Here is a 17510-nt window from a genome sequence, read left to right on the forward strand (position 1 = left end):
AGTACTGTATACTGATCTTTAGTGATTCTTCATTAGGAATATTTAGTAGATTAATGCAGCTTATTTGTACTTGATATCTCATAATTTATTTTATTGTAAGATCAGGTTAAATATGTGTGTATCAAATTATATACTTTATTTAAGAAAAATATCAGTAAATTGTAGTTTTATGCATTTTGTCCATTATGTATTTCACATACCCTATTTAATTATTTATGTATATATAATAGATACATAAATAATATTTAATAGAAATTTACTTTAATTTAATAATATTAATTAATATTAAAATTACTATCTTTTAGTCCAATTTTTTTTACTCAATTGCATTATGCTTCCTCTCTACTGGAGCTGACCCCCGGCCCGATTAGGGAGAGCACCCCCTCAGACACGTGTGCAGTAGCCGACTGCATCTTTTCACCTGCACAAGGAGAGTTCACATGCAGATCAGCTTTGTGCGCGAAGAGCCGCACTGTGATCAGCATTATTCCTCTACTCTGTACAGATGCCATCAATCAGCCAGCAGAAGTCGTAATCCACTCAGTTATGAGGAGTCCCTATCCGGCTTATCCTACCCTATAAACAACAAGCCAATCGTCGTTCGTGTGGGCGGCCAGCCCAGTCGGACGGCAGAGCTGAGATTCGAAACGACATGTTCAAAATCTCAGCTCTGGTGAACTTGGCTAAGGTTGTTGCAAAAGCAATAGGCATCGGTCTAGAAAGATTTGGATAAGTCAAGTAAGCAAAATGCATACGTGGCATACACCAAGAGAACAGTACAGACCCAAAAGTTTGACCCCATTAAGGGTTAACATCCTAATATGAAACGTTATGTTGGTTTTTCCTTTAATTTGTCACCCATTTGTATCAACACACACATTAAAGTAATTCAACATCAATTATTGGAGCTTTCACATGTTCTATTTTCTTCTGCATATTACAAACCTGCAACGTTCATGCCGAGCTGAAGCCCTGGTGATGGGTTCGTTAAAATGAGTTGGAACTTCTCGTCTCCCTCAGGAACAATGTCATCCAGTATCTCCACCTGGACAAACTTATACCTCTCCCCATTCAGGAAATGAAGAACCTGCAAAAGCGATTGGATTTATCTTGAAAAACAACTTCTAACTTCACAAAATTCACAGCTGACAGTAATAATACATTTCTGACTTACAGACGGTGTAGCATTGAAGTCCAGGCCTGAGTGAGCCTCCAGATTTTGAGCATAGAAGTACAGGGAGACATTCCCGTACGTCCCAGCTTCCCGATATGCCACCAAAGTTATGATTCCAATCGTCTCGTTTACTTCATACCTACAGAATAATGATTAACACAATGAAAATGTGACTCTAAACGTTGACTTTTAGTCATAAAACTGACAAAAAGTAAGTGGACACCCTTTTTAGCTTTTGACTTGGTTGACTATGGTTTTCAGCCACACCAACTGCTATCAAGTGTGGAGAAAACTGTAAATATAAATATAAAATATTTATTTTTTGTATGTCAGCGGACCCCAACCATTTTTGCACCATGGACCGGTTTCATATAAGATATAATTTCACGGATCAGTGTTAATTCTGAGCTTTTTTCGCTGCAACAAGATGCTGCTCCCACCTAGTGGTGATTGGAGACAATAACACCTGAAGAGTATTGGAAATTGAATTGCTCTTGTAGCGATCTTCAATTATTTATTCATTCTGTGCGGCCCGGTAATAAATGACCCACGGACAAGTACCAGTCCGCAGCCCGTGGTTGGGGACCACTGCTGTATGTCATACAAATTATGCTTCCAACAGTTTGACAAAGGATCTTCCCTGTTCCAACACGACTGTGCTACTAAACACAAATCAAGGTCTATAAACACGCCGTTTGACATGATGGTGGAAGAAAATCCAGAGACCTTCACAGAGCCACAACCCAAACAAACACTGCTGGGATAAATAAAACATTTACAGAGAGCCGGGGCTTCTCCTCCAACATCAGTGCCAGACCAAACAATTGCTCCAATGGGAAGGAGGGAAGACCATATTTTGGTCTGTGGTTTTATAATGGGATGTCAAACAATCTCATGGTCAGGTGTCTATAGACGTTTGGTCATATTGTAAACCATGGTAATCATTATAACTGTGCTATGTACCCATAACGTTAGCTGTAGTGCCATTACATATTACAAACCCCATTAAGCCAATACTAGTAACATAACCATTAAGTTCACTCACAATAACAGTGCTATGATTACTTATGGCAGCTGGTTTAAGAGATTTATGACATGATGATGTCAGTTTTATACTAGAGGGTTCAAGCAAAGTGTCAGTATTTGTCAGTATAAATAATATAGAAGATTTACAGTGTGCATTCATATTTTTTTGATATTTTCTTACTCTGTGCTTTGCCAGCTGATGATACCCTGGATTCCATCGTTAGCACTGATGATAACTTCTGCCACCAGCCCCTGAGTATCTGTTAGCATATTCAGAATTAGACTTAGAACGTATACACGAATTCTGCTTTTAAATAATCATCCAATGTATAGAGAATAAAGATGAATTATTTATCTTCTACATCTATATTCCTCTTATTTATTATATCAACAGGTCTAGCAGTAATCATGTCTGGATGTGGCTAGTGGAAGTGTTATTAATAAAGTAAATACATATAGCACTCTAGACCTGTAATAACTAACACTATTTAAACCCTTCATTACAATCCTGTTACGTATGTTTATGTCACATTCCGTCATGGGTGGTCATAAAAATTGAGGCTGTGTGTGATATTTAACTTTATGATACCAGTAGCGTTAGCATAATGACAGTTCTTATTGTATTTAATGTGACATAATGACGGCTTCTGATTATATAACATTATACATTATAAAAGCTGTCAGAAAAATTGTGTGTTGATTATGTAACACTGTTATAATACTCACAAGAGCATATATGATCTGTTATTATAGGTTCATGAGTCATAATGAAGGGTGAAGTGGTACCACAGAATGCTTTATAATTAATTTTGCAGACTAAAGCTATTGACCTTCACAAAGGGTAGACCTGGAAAGGGTTTGGCTATATCTACACAGCTTTTAGTACTACCAGTAAACATGAGTAAAATCATCCATGTACAAATACCTTTTAGTCTATAACGCACAACTAGTGACGTCCAAAGACAGAATAAATACATTAAAAAAGAAGATTGGTTGGAACAATTAAGAAAAAACATTTTCTTTTTAAATAATATATAGTAATTTAAGGGTTTAAGGATCCTGGAATCAGACATCTGACATAAGTACCTAGCTTAGGAGCAGATGAAAGAGTAGATATCAGAACGGCTGATGTTATGTTGACCAGAAAAAATTCTTTTAATTCAGGGATGTCGTCCTGTGTGAAGAAAAAAAAAAACATACATTCCAGTACAATATTATCTATTATTATTAATTTTCTATAAGTATAAACCAAACACAAACCAACTCCATGAAGTTAAGCTTACTGCGAGAAACTTACATCTTTGATAGTAATTGGGATAGATACAGACGTCTGCCCGTCCTGCATGATTACAAAGCTGGAGACGTATTGGAAATCCTGATCAGGTTCTGCTAGTGTCCCTTCAGTCTTGGTCAGATCCTGCAGAGACCCTCTCACCGTCTCGTAGCTGATATTTACTGATCCTACACAGTCATTCACAACATTCATACATTCAAAATAACAACAAATGTTAGCATTCATGGTCATAAAAATATTTTTACACTATTTTTTTAATATAGAAAATTACAGTGGTGTGAAAAATGCATCCAGTAAAAAAATTTAATTATAATTTACAAATAGTGTGAATATCCAGTAAAAAAAATTAAATTATAATTTACAAAGTGTGAATATCCAGTAAAAAAAATTTAATTATAATTTACAAAGTGTGAATATCCAGTAAATAAATTAAATTATAATTTACAAAGTGTGAATATCCAGTAAATAAATTAAATTATAATTTACAAAGTGTGAATATCCAGTAAATAAATTAAATTATAATTTACAAATAGTGTAAATATCCAGTAAATAAATTAAATTATAATTAACAAATAGTGTAAATATCCAGTAATAAAAAAAAAAAACTGTTGAGTTTACTTTTCACACCACTGTACAAATTTTCATTCCGTTTGACACAATCCTACAAACCTGAAGCTCCAAACTCTCTGTTAATGTAGATTCTGATGGTAGTATCTCTCTCCTCAGTGGATACACTTAGGGAGGAAGGTGCAATGCTCAGCATGCCAAACGGTTCATCACTGGCCTCCACACTGACCACTGATTCCCGGCCTTGAACATCCAAAACAGCAGCACCAGTGGCTGTTACTCCTAAGAGACATAAATCAATATTAGATAACTTGTGATATACAATCAGTACATATACACTATTTGGCCAAAAGTATGTGGACACCTTAATATTCGATTGTTGGACATTACAGTCCAAAACCATGGGCATTAATATGAAGTCAGTTCCCTCAATTCTATTGGGAATGCTTCCCAAAAGATTGGGAAATGCATCTGTGGAAATTTGTGCTCATTTAGTCCTAAAAGCCATTGTGAGGAGAGGCAGTGATGTATATACAAGGTCAGATAATAAAAGAAAACAAAGATTACAGTTGACTGGATTGAAGAATTTGTGATGGCATGATGGCAGCTTACCCATAGTTTGAATGTTGGAGAGGGACACTTTGTACTCCTCTCTTTCTTCAGGAGTACTATCATCCAATAACTGCAGCACCAAGGAGTCATTCAGCATCCCCTGTAACCATGACAACAGTACAATTAAACAAAAAACTTGCAATATTTGCCATTAGTAAATATATTTATTAATTATGGTAAAAGTGTACATCTGTTAGAAAGAGATGTACCGCATGTTAGTCTTATGTGACTAAATAATTGGGACACGTACTACTTGTGTTAAGTTATTCCTTAAAGCATCATTTACTTTGATATTTGCACCTGTTAGTGGGTGGGATATATTAGGCAGCAAGTGAACATTTTATCCTCAAAGTTGATGTGTTAGAAGCAGGAAAAATGGGGAAGCGTAAGGATTTGAGCGAGTTCGACGAGGGCCAAATTGCGATGGCTAGATGACGGTCAGAGTGTCTCTAAAACTGTGGCTCTTGTGGGGTGTTCCCGGTCTGCAGTGGTCAGTATCTATCAAAGGTGGTCAAAGAAAGGAAAAGTGGTAAACCGGCGACAGGGTCATGGGCGGCCAAGGCTCATTGATGCACCCTGTGCGGTCCGATCCAACAGACAAGCTACTGTAGCTCAAATTCCTGAAGAAGTTAGTGCTGGTTCTGATAGAAAGGTGTCAGAATACACAGTACATCACAGTTTGTTGCGTATGGGGCTGCATAGCCACAGACCAGTCAATTAGGAAGGTAGCCATAATGTTATGCCTGATCGGTGTATATCTGTATCCTATATTTCAGAATTGAAATTTACTACTTCAGTGTAGGGTTTGAACTATGAATACCTTTTAAACATACTTCGACCATTGTGGACAACTAACTTAATCTCTGTTTTATTTGACTACAGACGTCCTCCAAAAGTCTTTTCCTTTGTTGAAATAATTAGCAACAAACATTAATGGAGATTTAAGTTGCTGATTTAAGTGCAGCACTTCTTTCTCAAATGGAATTATTTAAGCTATTATCAGGGTAAACTGTGGACAGTTACACCGGCTTTTAATTCAAGCGTTTTTTGGATTAATTTTGACCTTCCAAAAATCTTCTCTTGGCATAAGGTGACAGTTTAGGTATTCTTCCCAATTAGACCACAGTTCCAAGTGCCATGTATTCAAAATTTACAATTATTTATAATTATCCTTAGAAAATGGACCCATTAAAATACTGCAACGGATTGCCTCTTATAAGTGTATGTAAACTTCTGACTGCAACTGCACATGTATGTTTTACCTCAGTAAAGAAAAGAACACCAGAGGTCTCCACAAAGGTCAGTAAGGCACGAGGACCTTCGATTCTCCATTCCACTGAGACATTTCCTACTGCAGGAGCTGTTCTTTGCACCAGTAATGAGACTCTCTCACCTACCAAGTCCAACACACAGTACAGAACATACAAAACAAAGAATCAACAATTGTACCATTTATGTCGTATATTCTAATTAATCATTAACAATCAAGGCTGAACAGAGCAGGTAAACCTAAATGCTAACAAATTAAATAACCAATTATTAAAACAGGGTAGTTGCCACTCAGGTGGGGGCATCATATCTGAGTGGCTGGGTGGCTACATGAACAACGATTGAACTGATGCAATTATGACCTCTGCTCACTGACTGATGGAATAATGCTGATCAGGGTTTAGTCTCTCTGTGCACAAAGCTGATCCACATATGAATTCGCCTCGTGCAGGTGAAAAGATGCAGTCGGTACTGCACACGTGTCACAGCAGTGGAGTGTTGTATCGGTAGAGGTGAAGCGCAACGACTAGATTAGGGGTGAAAATTAGGGGGGGAGGGGGGTCTGAGAAAAAGAGAAAAAAATAGGGTAGTTGTGGCCTAGTGGTTAAGGTACTGGACTAGTAAGCAAAAGGTAGCTGGTTCAAGCCCCACCACTGCCAGGTTGTCACGATGGGGCCTTTGAGCAAGGCCCTTAACCAGACCCTCAACTGCTTAGACAGTATACTAAGTCACTTTGGATAAAAAGCATCTGCTAAATGCTGAAACTTTTAAGGGCTGTTTACTGTAAAAAGCCAAAATAAAAAAACATAAATTATTAAATGCACAAATACACAAAATATATTTATAAAAAATTACGTTACGTTAATCTATTCATTCATTTGTAAGTCTCCTTGTTCCATTGTGTAATCCAACACTAGTGGGACACACAAAGGCATGTATCATATTGTTCTGTCTTGCTTGTATAACATCTCATCTCCTTCTCCCAGTGTACCAGCTGCTGTAAGACTTTCTCTCCTCATCCCAGTCACTGTGTATCACGGGTAACTGGGAAGTGCTGAACTGTAACCTGATCATGCAATGACACCCAAATGGTTTCGAATACCTTCACACACATACCTACAGAAAGGGCGACATTAATAATGAATCTCTCCATATCAATAGAACGTTTCACTCAGGATCAAAGGCGCATTGTGTGTAAGTGTAAAAAATACACTTAAAATGTGAAATGCAAAAATACAAAAAATAGCAAAACCTAAAGCTTGGTAATTTTGTTCTAACAGAAGCAATGGGAATGACTGTAAACAAAAAGTCAGCACTTACTTTAAGTTTCAAAATCTTCCCTACCATATAATCCAATAAATAAGTAAGTAAAGTGTGTGTGTGTGTGTGTGTGTGTGTGTGTGTGTGTGCGCTCCCCTGCGTGCATAACCGGGTGCATCATCCCATGACACCATGTGACCACGGCCAAAGCATTTTTAGGGAATAAACAGCGTGTTTTACATTTACATTACATTTTTGGCATTTAGCAGACGTGACATCTGAGCAATTGAGGGTTGAAGGCCTTGTTCAAGGACCCAACAGCAGCAGCTGGGCAGTGGTGGGGCTTAAACCAGCGACCTTCTAATTACTAGTCCAGTACCTTAACCACTAGGCTGCGGCTTGCATGTGTTTTAAGATTAAAAAGTGGTTTGTTTACATCTATGTAGTTATTATGTCATAGTGTGTTGAATAGTGTGCTTTGTGTTCATGTTATTGCTATGGGGTATGGGGGTGATGGGGTGTTTAAAACGCTCGCTTATGCATGCATAAAAATGAAAGCTTTAGTCATAGTCATAGACCCAGCCCTTCGGATTAAAAATATATAAATAAATAAATCAACCAAGAGAGAGAGTACTCACCCTCTCTAACTATGACCGACCGTGAAGCTGGGTGGAAGCCCAACACTCCGGCCGCATGGTCATTGCCAAGAATGAGGACGGTAACCATATCTGAGCTGGGCAGAATACGACTGCCACCCTCAGTCCTCACCAAACCAATACGTAAGGTCTCATTGTCTTCTGGTTCAGTGTCATCTGTGATGAATAGCTCAATGGTCTTCCTTACATCACCTAAAAAAAACACACAAAATGCACACAAAATCTAAGCTGTTAATACTATCTCAGACAGTGCAAATGGTCTAGTCTATTGTCTCTGCAGTACTGTCTTTTATATCTGCACCAGAGAAGTGGCCTGACACTGTACAACCCTGTATTGGTATAATGACTAATAAGTTGAATTGAATAAATGTATTTCATATAGATTAGTGGTTCTTGATTGGTTTTCTCCAGAATGGGGGCTAAAATTTAAGATGAAGCCCAATTTCAACAGTACACATTCTTTAAGCATTAAGTTACATCCCTCATGAGTGTTCAAATCAACACAAATTGTATTTTTTTGTCTCTAAAGGAAGGTTAATGTATAATTTGGTGATATCCTGAAGCAATATAGCCCAAGATCAGTTATCTGGTGGAAGATACGTTGACATATTAATATACTGATTGATAGATAGATCTATCAGATTCATCAGACCAGGCCACCTTCTTCCATTGCTCTGTGGTCCAGTTTTGGCGATGGACAGGGGTCAGCATGGGCACCCTGACTGGTCTGCAGCTATGCAGCCCCATACACAACAAACTGTGATTCACTGTGTATTCTGACACCTTTCTATCAGAACCAGCATTACCTTCTTCAGGAATTTGAGCTACAGTAGCTCGTCTGTTGGATCGGACCACACAATGAGCCTTGGCCGCCCATGACCCTGTCGCCGGTTTACCACTGTTCCTTCCTTGGACCACTTTTGATACATACTGACCACTGCAGACCGGGAACACTCCACAAGAGCTGCAGTTTTGGAGATGCTCTGACCCAGCCGTCTAGCTATCACTAGTTGGTCCTTGTCAAACTCGCTCAAATCCTCACGCTTGCTCATTTTTCCTGCTTCTAACACATCTTCAACTATGAGGATAAAATGTTCACTTGCTGCCTAATATATCCCACTAACAAGTGCAGTGATGAAGAGATAGTGTTATTCACGTAACCTGTCAGTGGTCATAATGTTATGCCTATATGTTCATAATATAATGATGTAAAAATAAGAAAGCAACTTATGTACTAACAGGATCTGTCAGTGTTTCCATCAGTTGTTAATATGGCAGCAATGTTTTAGAAGCCCCCTGCTTAATCCCAGTACATTTGGTTGCTTCAACAATTAATTTATGGCTACATCATTCATCATAGGGTTCATCATAGGGTTCAAAGGGTAACCCTATGCGCCAAAGCTAGCTGGCATGCACTGTCACTGATAGTCCCAGGGTGGACAAAATGCTAATTTAGAGATCGATCTGTACACCTACCTTCAGCAAAGATAAGCGTCTCCCCTGTGCCGCTGAAGTCTTCATTGGGTTTGGCACTGCCGCCAACATACATCCACTCCACTGCAACCTGGCCTAGACTCCCTCCTGTCCTCTCAATAACCAGAAGCACTCTGGCACCAGGCTCCTCTCTGACCTCCAGATATAGCCCATTCCGGGTAGCATTGGGATTAATACTGTACAGTTTGAACACTCCGAACGCATCGCCATTCATCCCAATCGTCACTGTAGCTATGTCTGGCTGCATAATGGTAGGTAAGAGTTTCCCAGCGACGGTCATATTAACTAAGCTAACTTTCAAAATCTGTATCAAAAAACTTTCATCCATTTCTGGCGATGAGTCCGACACGATGGGCACGGTCAGGTTGGCCGTACTCGACCCGTCCAGCATGGTTGCGGTCTGCCCGATCATGGTAACGTAGTCACTCCCGGCGGTGGCCTGTGAGCTGAAGAGGAAAGCAGCAGCCGTGGCGTTTTTGATGTAAGTCAGTGTTTGGGCACTAGCAGAAATTTGGTTTGATCCTGAGGTTACCCAGAAGCACGTTGCAGTTGAGGTATTAGTGAAAGAAAAGGCCTGGCAGGCTCGTTCTCGCAGGCAAAAGGCTGCACAGAAGTTCAGCGGGTCCCTGGATGTGGTGATGTTGATCGCGCTTCGGACGGCGGCGGTGGGTGCACCAGACACAGGTGTATTGTAGTACGTGAGGAAGTTATGGCCAGTTTTCTGAGCATTACTGACCACGTCAATCTCAAAGGTACTATAGACGATTTCTAGAAGACCAAAGTTACCACCACTGGAAAGTAAAAATATTTATTAACATTTGATACATTTGATATGGTTTAATGTCAAAAAATTATCAAATTAAATTGATACAGTCAAAAAAGTTGGGACAGTATGGAAAATGCAAATAAAATAAGAACAGTGTTCCTTAATTTCACTTTGACTTTTATTTGATAACAGACAGGATGAACCTGAGATATTTCAGGTTTTATCTGCTCAACTTAATTTTATTTATTAATGTTCCTCCATTCCTGCATTTCAGACCTGCAACACATTCCAAAAAAATTGGGACGGGGCAATTTAGGGCTAGTAATGAAGTGAAAAAAACAAAATAATGATGCGATTCTATACAGGTGATGTCAACAGGTGATTGTAATCATGGTTTGGTACAAAAGCAGCATCCAGGAAAGGCTGAGTCTTTGATAAGCAAAGATGGTCAGAGGATCTCCAGTTTATCAACAAATGTGTGAGAACATGATTGAAATGTTTAAAAACAATGAACCTCAAAGAAAGATGGGAGGGGATTTGCATATTTCTCCCTCTATAGTGCATAATATCATCAAACGATTCAAGGAATCGGGAGGAATTTCAGTGCGTAAAAGGCCAAGGGTGCAAGCTTAAACTGAACGCCTGTGACCTTCGATCCCTCAGACGGCACTGCATCAAGAACCGCCACTCAACAATAGCTGATATAACCACATGGGTAAGGGATTACTTTGGCAAACCTTTGTCAAGCTCTACAATACAGAGTTACATGCACAAATGCCACTTAAAACTTTACTGTGCAAAAAAGAAGCCTTATGTTAACCATGTCCAGAAGAGGAGTCAACTTTTCTGGGCTCGGAGGCATCTAGAATGGACCATCACACAGTGGAAACGTGTATTGTGATCAGATGAATCAGCATTCCAGGTCTATTTTGGAAAAAATGGACACCGTGTGCTCTGGACCAAAGATGAAAAGGACCATCCAGACTGTTATCAGCTATAAGTCCAAAAGCCAGGGTCTGTCATGGTATGGGGCTGTGTCAGTGCCCTTGGCTTCTGTGATGGCAGCATTAATGCAGAAAAGTACATTGAGATCTTATAGCAACATGTGCTGCCTTCAAGACGTCATCTATTCCAGGGACGTCCATGCATTTCTCAACAAGACGATGCAAAACCACATGCTGCACACATTACAAAGGCATGGCTGAGGAAGAAGAGGGTACAGGTACAGGACTGGCCTGCCTGCAGTCCTGACCTGTCCCCAATAGAGAATGTGTGGAGAATTTTAAACCCTGTACCATTGCACACTGTAAGACGTGTTTACTGAAAGAATGGGACAAAATAAAAGCTGAAACACTAAATCACTTGGTATCCTCGGTGCCAAAACGTCTTTTAAGTGTGGTGAAAAGGAATGGCAACGTTACAAAGTGGTAAATGCTTTACTGTCCCAATTTTTTTTTGGAATGTGTTGCAGGCCTGAAATGCAGGAATGGATGTTTATTAATAAATTAAATGAAGTTGAGCAGGTTCATCCTGTCTGCAATTAAATAGAAGTCAAAGTTGGAAACACTGGGTACAAGCCAGCAATACCTTCTTCGAACAGTAACGTTGACAACGTAGACTCCCTCCAGAGGCTCTTGTACTCTATATACCACCTGCTCAAAGTGCACTCTTCCATAAGGATTGTCATTGGCCGGGACAATAATGTTTACTGCATTCTCAGCTCCGATGCTCCCACCATTAGTGGCACCAGTAAGCTCCACCCTGATGATCTAAAACAACCGAATTCACTCGATGGTAAAGATAAACACACACAGAAACGTTTCAAGTGCCAAGAAGATTGGTACGACTCCTCACCTCTTCAATTTCTGGTACATCATCAGCCAAAACCTCTACTCTTAAAGTCTTCATGGTTTCACCCGGAGCAAAACTGATCTCACCAGACTGAGGCCGGAGATCACCGACTGCTGATCTACCGTTGACAGTCGCCCTCCACTGGACAGCCACGTAACCTACTGTCCCGGCATTCCTCACAATCGGTAAAGACACTTCAAACCCATTGACCATCGGCTCCTCAACAGTAACTGGTCCAGCCTGAAAGACTAAGCAAGACAACCAAGAACGAGATGCTTATAAACCTGTCATATAAACTTTATAAACATAAATACTCCCAGATCAGGATGTCACACTGTCACACTAACCAAACAATCCATACGGGTCATCAGAGGGCAAGATGGTGATGACTGCCTGAGAGGGCTCGCCCAAGAAGGCTCCTCCTGTGGTCTGGTTTAGGAGCTCAATGCGGAACGTTTCCTCCAGTTCAGGCACCAAGTCATTAATGATAAGGATGGGAACCGGCTTACTGCTCTCTCCCTCCAGAAGGACAACGTCTGAGGAGGCCACGCTGTAGTCCTCACCTACAGACAAATAGCAAAGTTCAGAGTTGAGGTAAGTATGCATAGCAAAGATTATATTTCTTATATAAGTAAATCAGGAACATAAATACGCGTCCAATTGCCCGATTGCATCATGCTTCCTCTCCATGCTCTGATTGAGGAGAACGAAGCTAACCCACGCCCCCTCCGACACATGGGCAGCATGCCGTATGCATCTTATCACCTACACTTTGACGAGTGCAGTGCAGCTCTGCGTTGTGTACGGAGAGACACACCCTAAGAGCACTCTTTTCTCATCTCTGTGCAGGTGCCACCAATCGGCCAGCAGAGGTTGTAATTGCACCACTCATGAGAGACAGAAACCCCATCCGGCTTAGTCCCGCCCATCTGAACAACAGGCCAATCGTTGTTCATGTGGCCACTTAGCCTCAGCCGGCAGGCAGAGCTGAGATTCGATACGATGTATTCGAGATCCAACTCTGGTTCCAGTGTGTGCAATCAGGAACATACTTTACCCTAATAATAATTATTAATCCTACTCTATATTTAAAATATCTACATTGCCTGTTTTATTTGCCTAAAAACTTAAACCAAGATCCAAAACAAAACCCAGGCTGGCCTGATCTAAGAAAATTTACATTCATATTTTCGCCATTTAGCAGATGCTTTTATCCAAAGCGACTTACAATTGTGACAATATACAATCTAAGAAATGAAGAGTTAGGGGCCCAACTGTGGCAACCTGGCAGAGGTGGGGCTTGAACTGACAACCTTTCTATCACTAGTCCTGTACCTTAACCACTAGGCTACAGCTGCCACACAATGGCACACAAGCTGCACACTAATAAATGCTAACAACGAATAAACGCTGGAAACCCTAAAATCCTGACTGAAACCAAATAATAAAATAAAATATTACATTAACAGAGTAAGTTTTTGCTGGAGGGTTTGAGCACACAGTGTTGGTGCAATACCAACAAAGTTGACGTTCCAACACAGATGATGTAAACCACTGTAGGCTGTGGTTCAGATCCAGAGCAAACAACCCTGTACAATAAAGTTTAGGTTTTGAAGTCAAAAACCAGCATTTACAACCTCAGGGTAACAGGGTTCAAGTCCAATGCAGCCAAAGCAGAACCATTGGAGGAAAGCATATTATATACCATATTAAAACGTTAAATATAGGATGTATTACATAACAGATCAACTGTTAGTAGTTCAGATTATGCAGCAAATGGCCAAAAATATACAGATTTTAAGTTCAAAATGTAGCAAATGTATTATTTGTTCTCAATCCATTAGTGTAATCCTAAATAACTTAGCACCATTAAAGGTTTAGTTTAGTGTTTATTTTCTAACACCATGTCTGCCCTTGGGCCTTGTTTATGGCAGGAAAGTTTGTAGTACCTTCTATGCAAAAACCTTCTAGGCTGATAATAAAATAAAGTGTCGTAAGCATTCATATATTGTTGTGTTCTTTAAATTTTACACAGCATTATTTTAAGTTCAAAATGCAGTCCCTAATTTAGATTTAGACTTTATTTCTACTCACCAACCCTTGCAGTCATAGGTACTGCACGGAACTTGACCGACACATCAGCGAAAATCCCCCCTGTGCGCGTGACGTTAATAATGGGTCCGACATAGTTCTCAGCCACGCTCACTGCTGAAGAAGAGAGCTGAAGCACCCCAAACGCGTCGTCGCTGGCTTCTATGATGATCTGAGCCACGGAGACGTCTCTCATGCCGAGTCGCGGTGACTGAGCGACTGATAAAAAAAACAAAAAAAGGTTGAAAGAAATTTCAGTGTGTAAAGGCCAAGGGCGCAAGCTTAAGCTAAACGCCTGTGATCTTCAATCCCTTAGACGGTACTGCATCAAGAACCGCCACTCAACAATAGCTGATATAACCACATGGGTGAGGGATTACTTTGGCAAACCTTTGTCAAGCACTACAATACAGAGTTACATGCACAAATGCCACTTATGTTAACCATGTCCAGATGCGGTGTCAACTTCTCTGGGCTCTGAGGCATCTAGGATGGACCATCACACAGTGGAAATGTGTATTCTGGTCAGACGAATCAGCATTCCAGGAATTTTTTTGGAAAAAAATTGACGCCGTGTGCTCCGGATCAAGGACGAAAAGGACTATCAAGACTGTTATTAGCAACAAGTCTAAAAGTCAGGGCCTGTCATGGTATGGGGCTGTGGTCAGTGCCCCTGGCAAAGGTCATTTACACTTCTGTGATGGCAGCATTAATGCAGAAAAGTACATTGAGACCTTATAGGGGCACCTATAATATATATAAATACACCTTTAAAAATCAAAAGATAAGTTACCTGGTCTGGTCTGCGCACCCTCCACCAGCATGACATTGCTGAGCTCTATAAACACCGCCTCTGCTCTCTCTGGGTCTCGGTCATCCAGAATTCTGATAGTAACATTAGCTTCACTTTGATTGGCAGAGAACGTTACTGACTCCAAAATGGGTACAAAGTCATTTCCAGCGCTTGCCCTGCCCACACCCGGTGTAATGTAAGGCTGTAGATCTGTATCCCCAAGTGTCCTGTAAGTCACCCGTACCCGTCCCATCAATCCTTTCCTCCTCTGTATCGTCAAGACGACCGGAGCGTCTGCTTCCGGGACCCGGACCGGCCTGCTGCTTTCTGAGAACATGAACAGTCCGTACGGGTCATCACTAGCTAAGACGGTCAGAGTGGCGACCGTCTGGCCGCCTAGCCGTCCATGAGAAGTGTTCAACAGACGGACTTTAAAGCTCTTGTCCAGTTCAGGAACGTCATCCTGAGCGATGTACAGATAGATGCTTGCAGTGGTCTGTCCCACAGTGAAGGTCAAGTTGCCAGATCTGTAGATAAGCTCTTCTTGTGAACTCTGATCTGCTTCCCAGTACACAGTCACATTGGAAAGAGCTCCAAAATTCCGAACAACCTAAAAGAGCAAGTCAGTGGACACATGAACATCACATCCACATATGTTTGGTAAAAATTAGAAACAAAACTCATCAAAAAATATGGACATTATGAAATTGTGCCCATGTGCTGCTATAACAGCCTTTAATCCTCTGGAAACACTTAGATTTCCAGAATTAGAAAGCACTAGATTGTGGAACATGCCTGCTGGGTGTTGGATTCTGGCACACAGTCATTCTAATTACAGTGGTACCTTGTAACTCGATGTCCCCTAAACTCAAAATCTTTGAAACTCAATGCCCATCGTCGAGAAATGTGTACCCCTAAACTTGACGTTGAGTGAAGTAAACAAAGTGGTAAGCATTAGGGTGCATTTACATGAGAAGCGTTTTGTGCTTTGAGCGCATACCTTAAAACTCCACGTCTTTTAAACTCGACACCACTCCCAGAACCAACTGACGTCGCGTTTCAAGGTACCACTGCAATTTAATTGGTATTGGATGGTGGTTGTAGTCAGGGCTATTTGCAGGCTGTTCTTAGGAACCAAACTCTTGAAAACCATTTTTCTGGACTTTGCTTGAGAGCACTGGAATTATCCTTCCTTCACCATACTTCACAGTTAGCACAGTTCATTTGAAAAGTTCATTTGAAAAGCCCAGATTTGTAGGGTAGTCCGCTATATCGTTGAATGATTTTTTCATAATGAATAGGCCTGACCTGTAACACCACAGTACTCCGTCCTTCTTCTGGCTCGGTTCCGTTCACTGAGAGAGATTCGGGACTGAACTGGAAGATGCCGTGAGCTTCATCAGATGCAGCGATGGTCACAGTGATGTGAGATGCCAGTCCCAAGTTGGCTTTAAAGCAAAGAAATGGGGAACAAAAACAGAAAATCAGACACAATGAATATTTACCCATGATCATTTTCTAAAAATAAAATAAAATAGAATGTTTTCGAATATAATTAGTCTTTATTTGTCATATATACATATACAGGTGGAGCCGAGAGGGTTAAGAGCCTTGCTCAAGGGCCCACAGTGGCTGCATGGCACATATACAGTATATCAGCTATAACATTAAAACCACCTGGTTTCTACACTCACTGTCCATGTTATCACCTCCACTTATCATATACAGTGCCTTGCAAAAGTATTCAGCCCCCTTGAACTTTTCAACCTTTTGCCACATTTCAGGCTTCAAACATAACGATATGAAATTGTAATTTTTTGTGAAGAATCAACAACAAGTGGGACACAATCGTGAAGTAGAACGAAATTTATTGGATATTTTAAACTTTTTTTAGAAATAAAAAACGAAAAAGTGGGGCGTGCAATATTATTCAGCCCCTTTACTTTCAGTGCAGCAAACTCACTCCAGAAGTTCAGTGAGGATCTCTGAATGATCCAATGTTGACCTAAATGACTGATGGTGATAAATAGAATCCACCTGTGTGTAATCAAGTCTCCATATAAATGCACCTGCTCTGTGACAGTCTCAGAGTTCTGTTTAAAGCGCAGAGAGCATCATGAAGACCAAGGAACACACCAGGCAGGTCCGAGATACTGTTGTGGAGAAGTTTAAAGCCGGATTTGGATACAAAAAGATTTCCCAAGCTTTAAACATCTCAAGGAGCACTGTGCAAGCGATCATATTGAAATGGAAGGAGTATCAGACCACTGCAAATCTACCAAGACCCGGCCGTCCCTCTAAACTTTCAGCTCAAACAAGGAGAAGACTGATCAGAGATGCAGCCAAGAGGCCCATGATCACTCTGAATGAACTGCAGAGATCTACAGCTGAGGTGGGAGACTCTGTCCATAGGACACAATCAGTCGTACACTGCACAAATCTGGCCTTTATCGAAGAGTGGCAAGAAGAAAGCCATTTCTCAAAGATATCTATAAAAAGTCACCTGGGAGACACACCAAACATGTGGAAGAAGGTGCTCTGGTCAGATGAAACCAAAATCGAACTTTTTGGCCACAATGCAAAACGTTATGTTTGGCGTAAAAGCAACACAGCTCATCACCCTGAACACACCATCCCCACTGTCAAACATGGTGGTG

General features: G+C 40.6%; 1 protein-coding gene across 1 annotated transcript in view; it reads right to left on the reverse strand.

Annotated features, from left to right (window-relative positions):
• adgrv1 (adhesion G protein-coupled receptor V1) overlaps positions 1-17510 on the reverse strand; it is a 176827-nt gene that overhangs the window by 112199 nt on the left and 47118 nt on the right. Inside the window, exons 26-41 of the mRNA XM_063017738.1 lie at positions 16162-16301; positions 14854-15463; positions 14064-14279; positions 12317-12532; positions 11973-12217; positions 11706-11887; positions 9335-10143; positions 7841-8050; positions 5936-6066; positions 4674-4773; positions 4164-4343; positions 3498-3661; positions 3287-3374; positions 2382-2460; positions 1175-1313; positions 946-1087 (exon numbers count right to left, since the gene is read on the reverse strand). Coding sequence (XP_062873808.1) covers positions 946-1087; positions 1175-1313; positions 2382-2460; positions 3287-3374; positions 3498-3661; positions 4164-4343; positions 4674-4773; positions 5936-6066; positions 7841-8050; positions 9335-10143; positions 11706-11887; positions 11973-12217; positions 12317-12532; positions 14064-14279; positions 14854-15463; positions 16162-16301 — 3651 coding nt within the window. The remainder of the gene's footprint in view (positions 1-945; positions 1088-1174; positions 1314-2381; positions 2461-3286; positions 3375-3497; positions 3662-4163; positions 4344-4673; positions 4774-5935; positions 6067-7840; positions 8051-9334; positions 10144-11705; positions 11888-11972; positions 12218-12316; positions 12533-14063; positions 14280-14853; positions 15464-16161; positions 16302-17510) is intronic.

This window comes from Trichomycterus rosablanca, chromosome 21 (assembly GCF_030014385.1).
Source record: "Trichomycterus rosablanca isolate fTriRos1 chromosome 21, fTriRos1.hap1, whole genome shotgun sequence".
In the NCBI taxonomy this organism is placed as follows: Eukaryota; Metazoa; Chordata; class Actinopteri; order Siluriformes; family Trichomycteridae; genus Trichomycterus; species Trichomycterus rosablanca.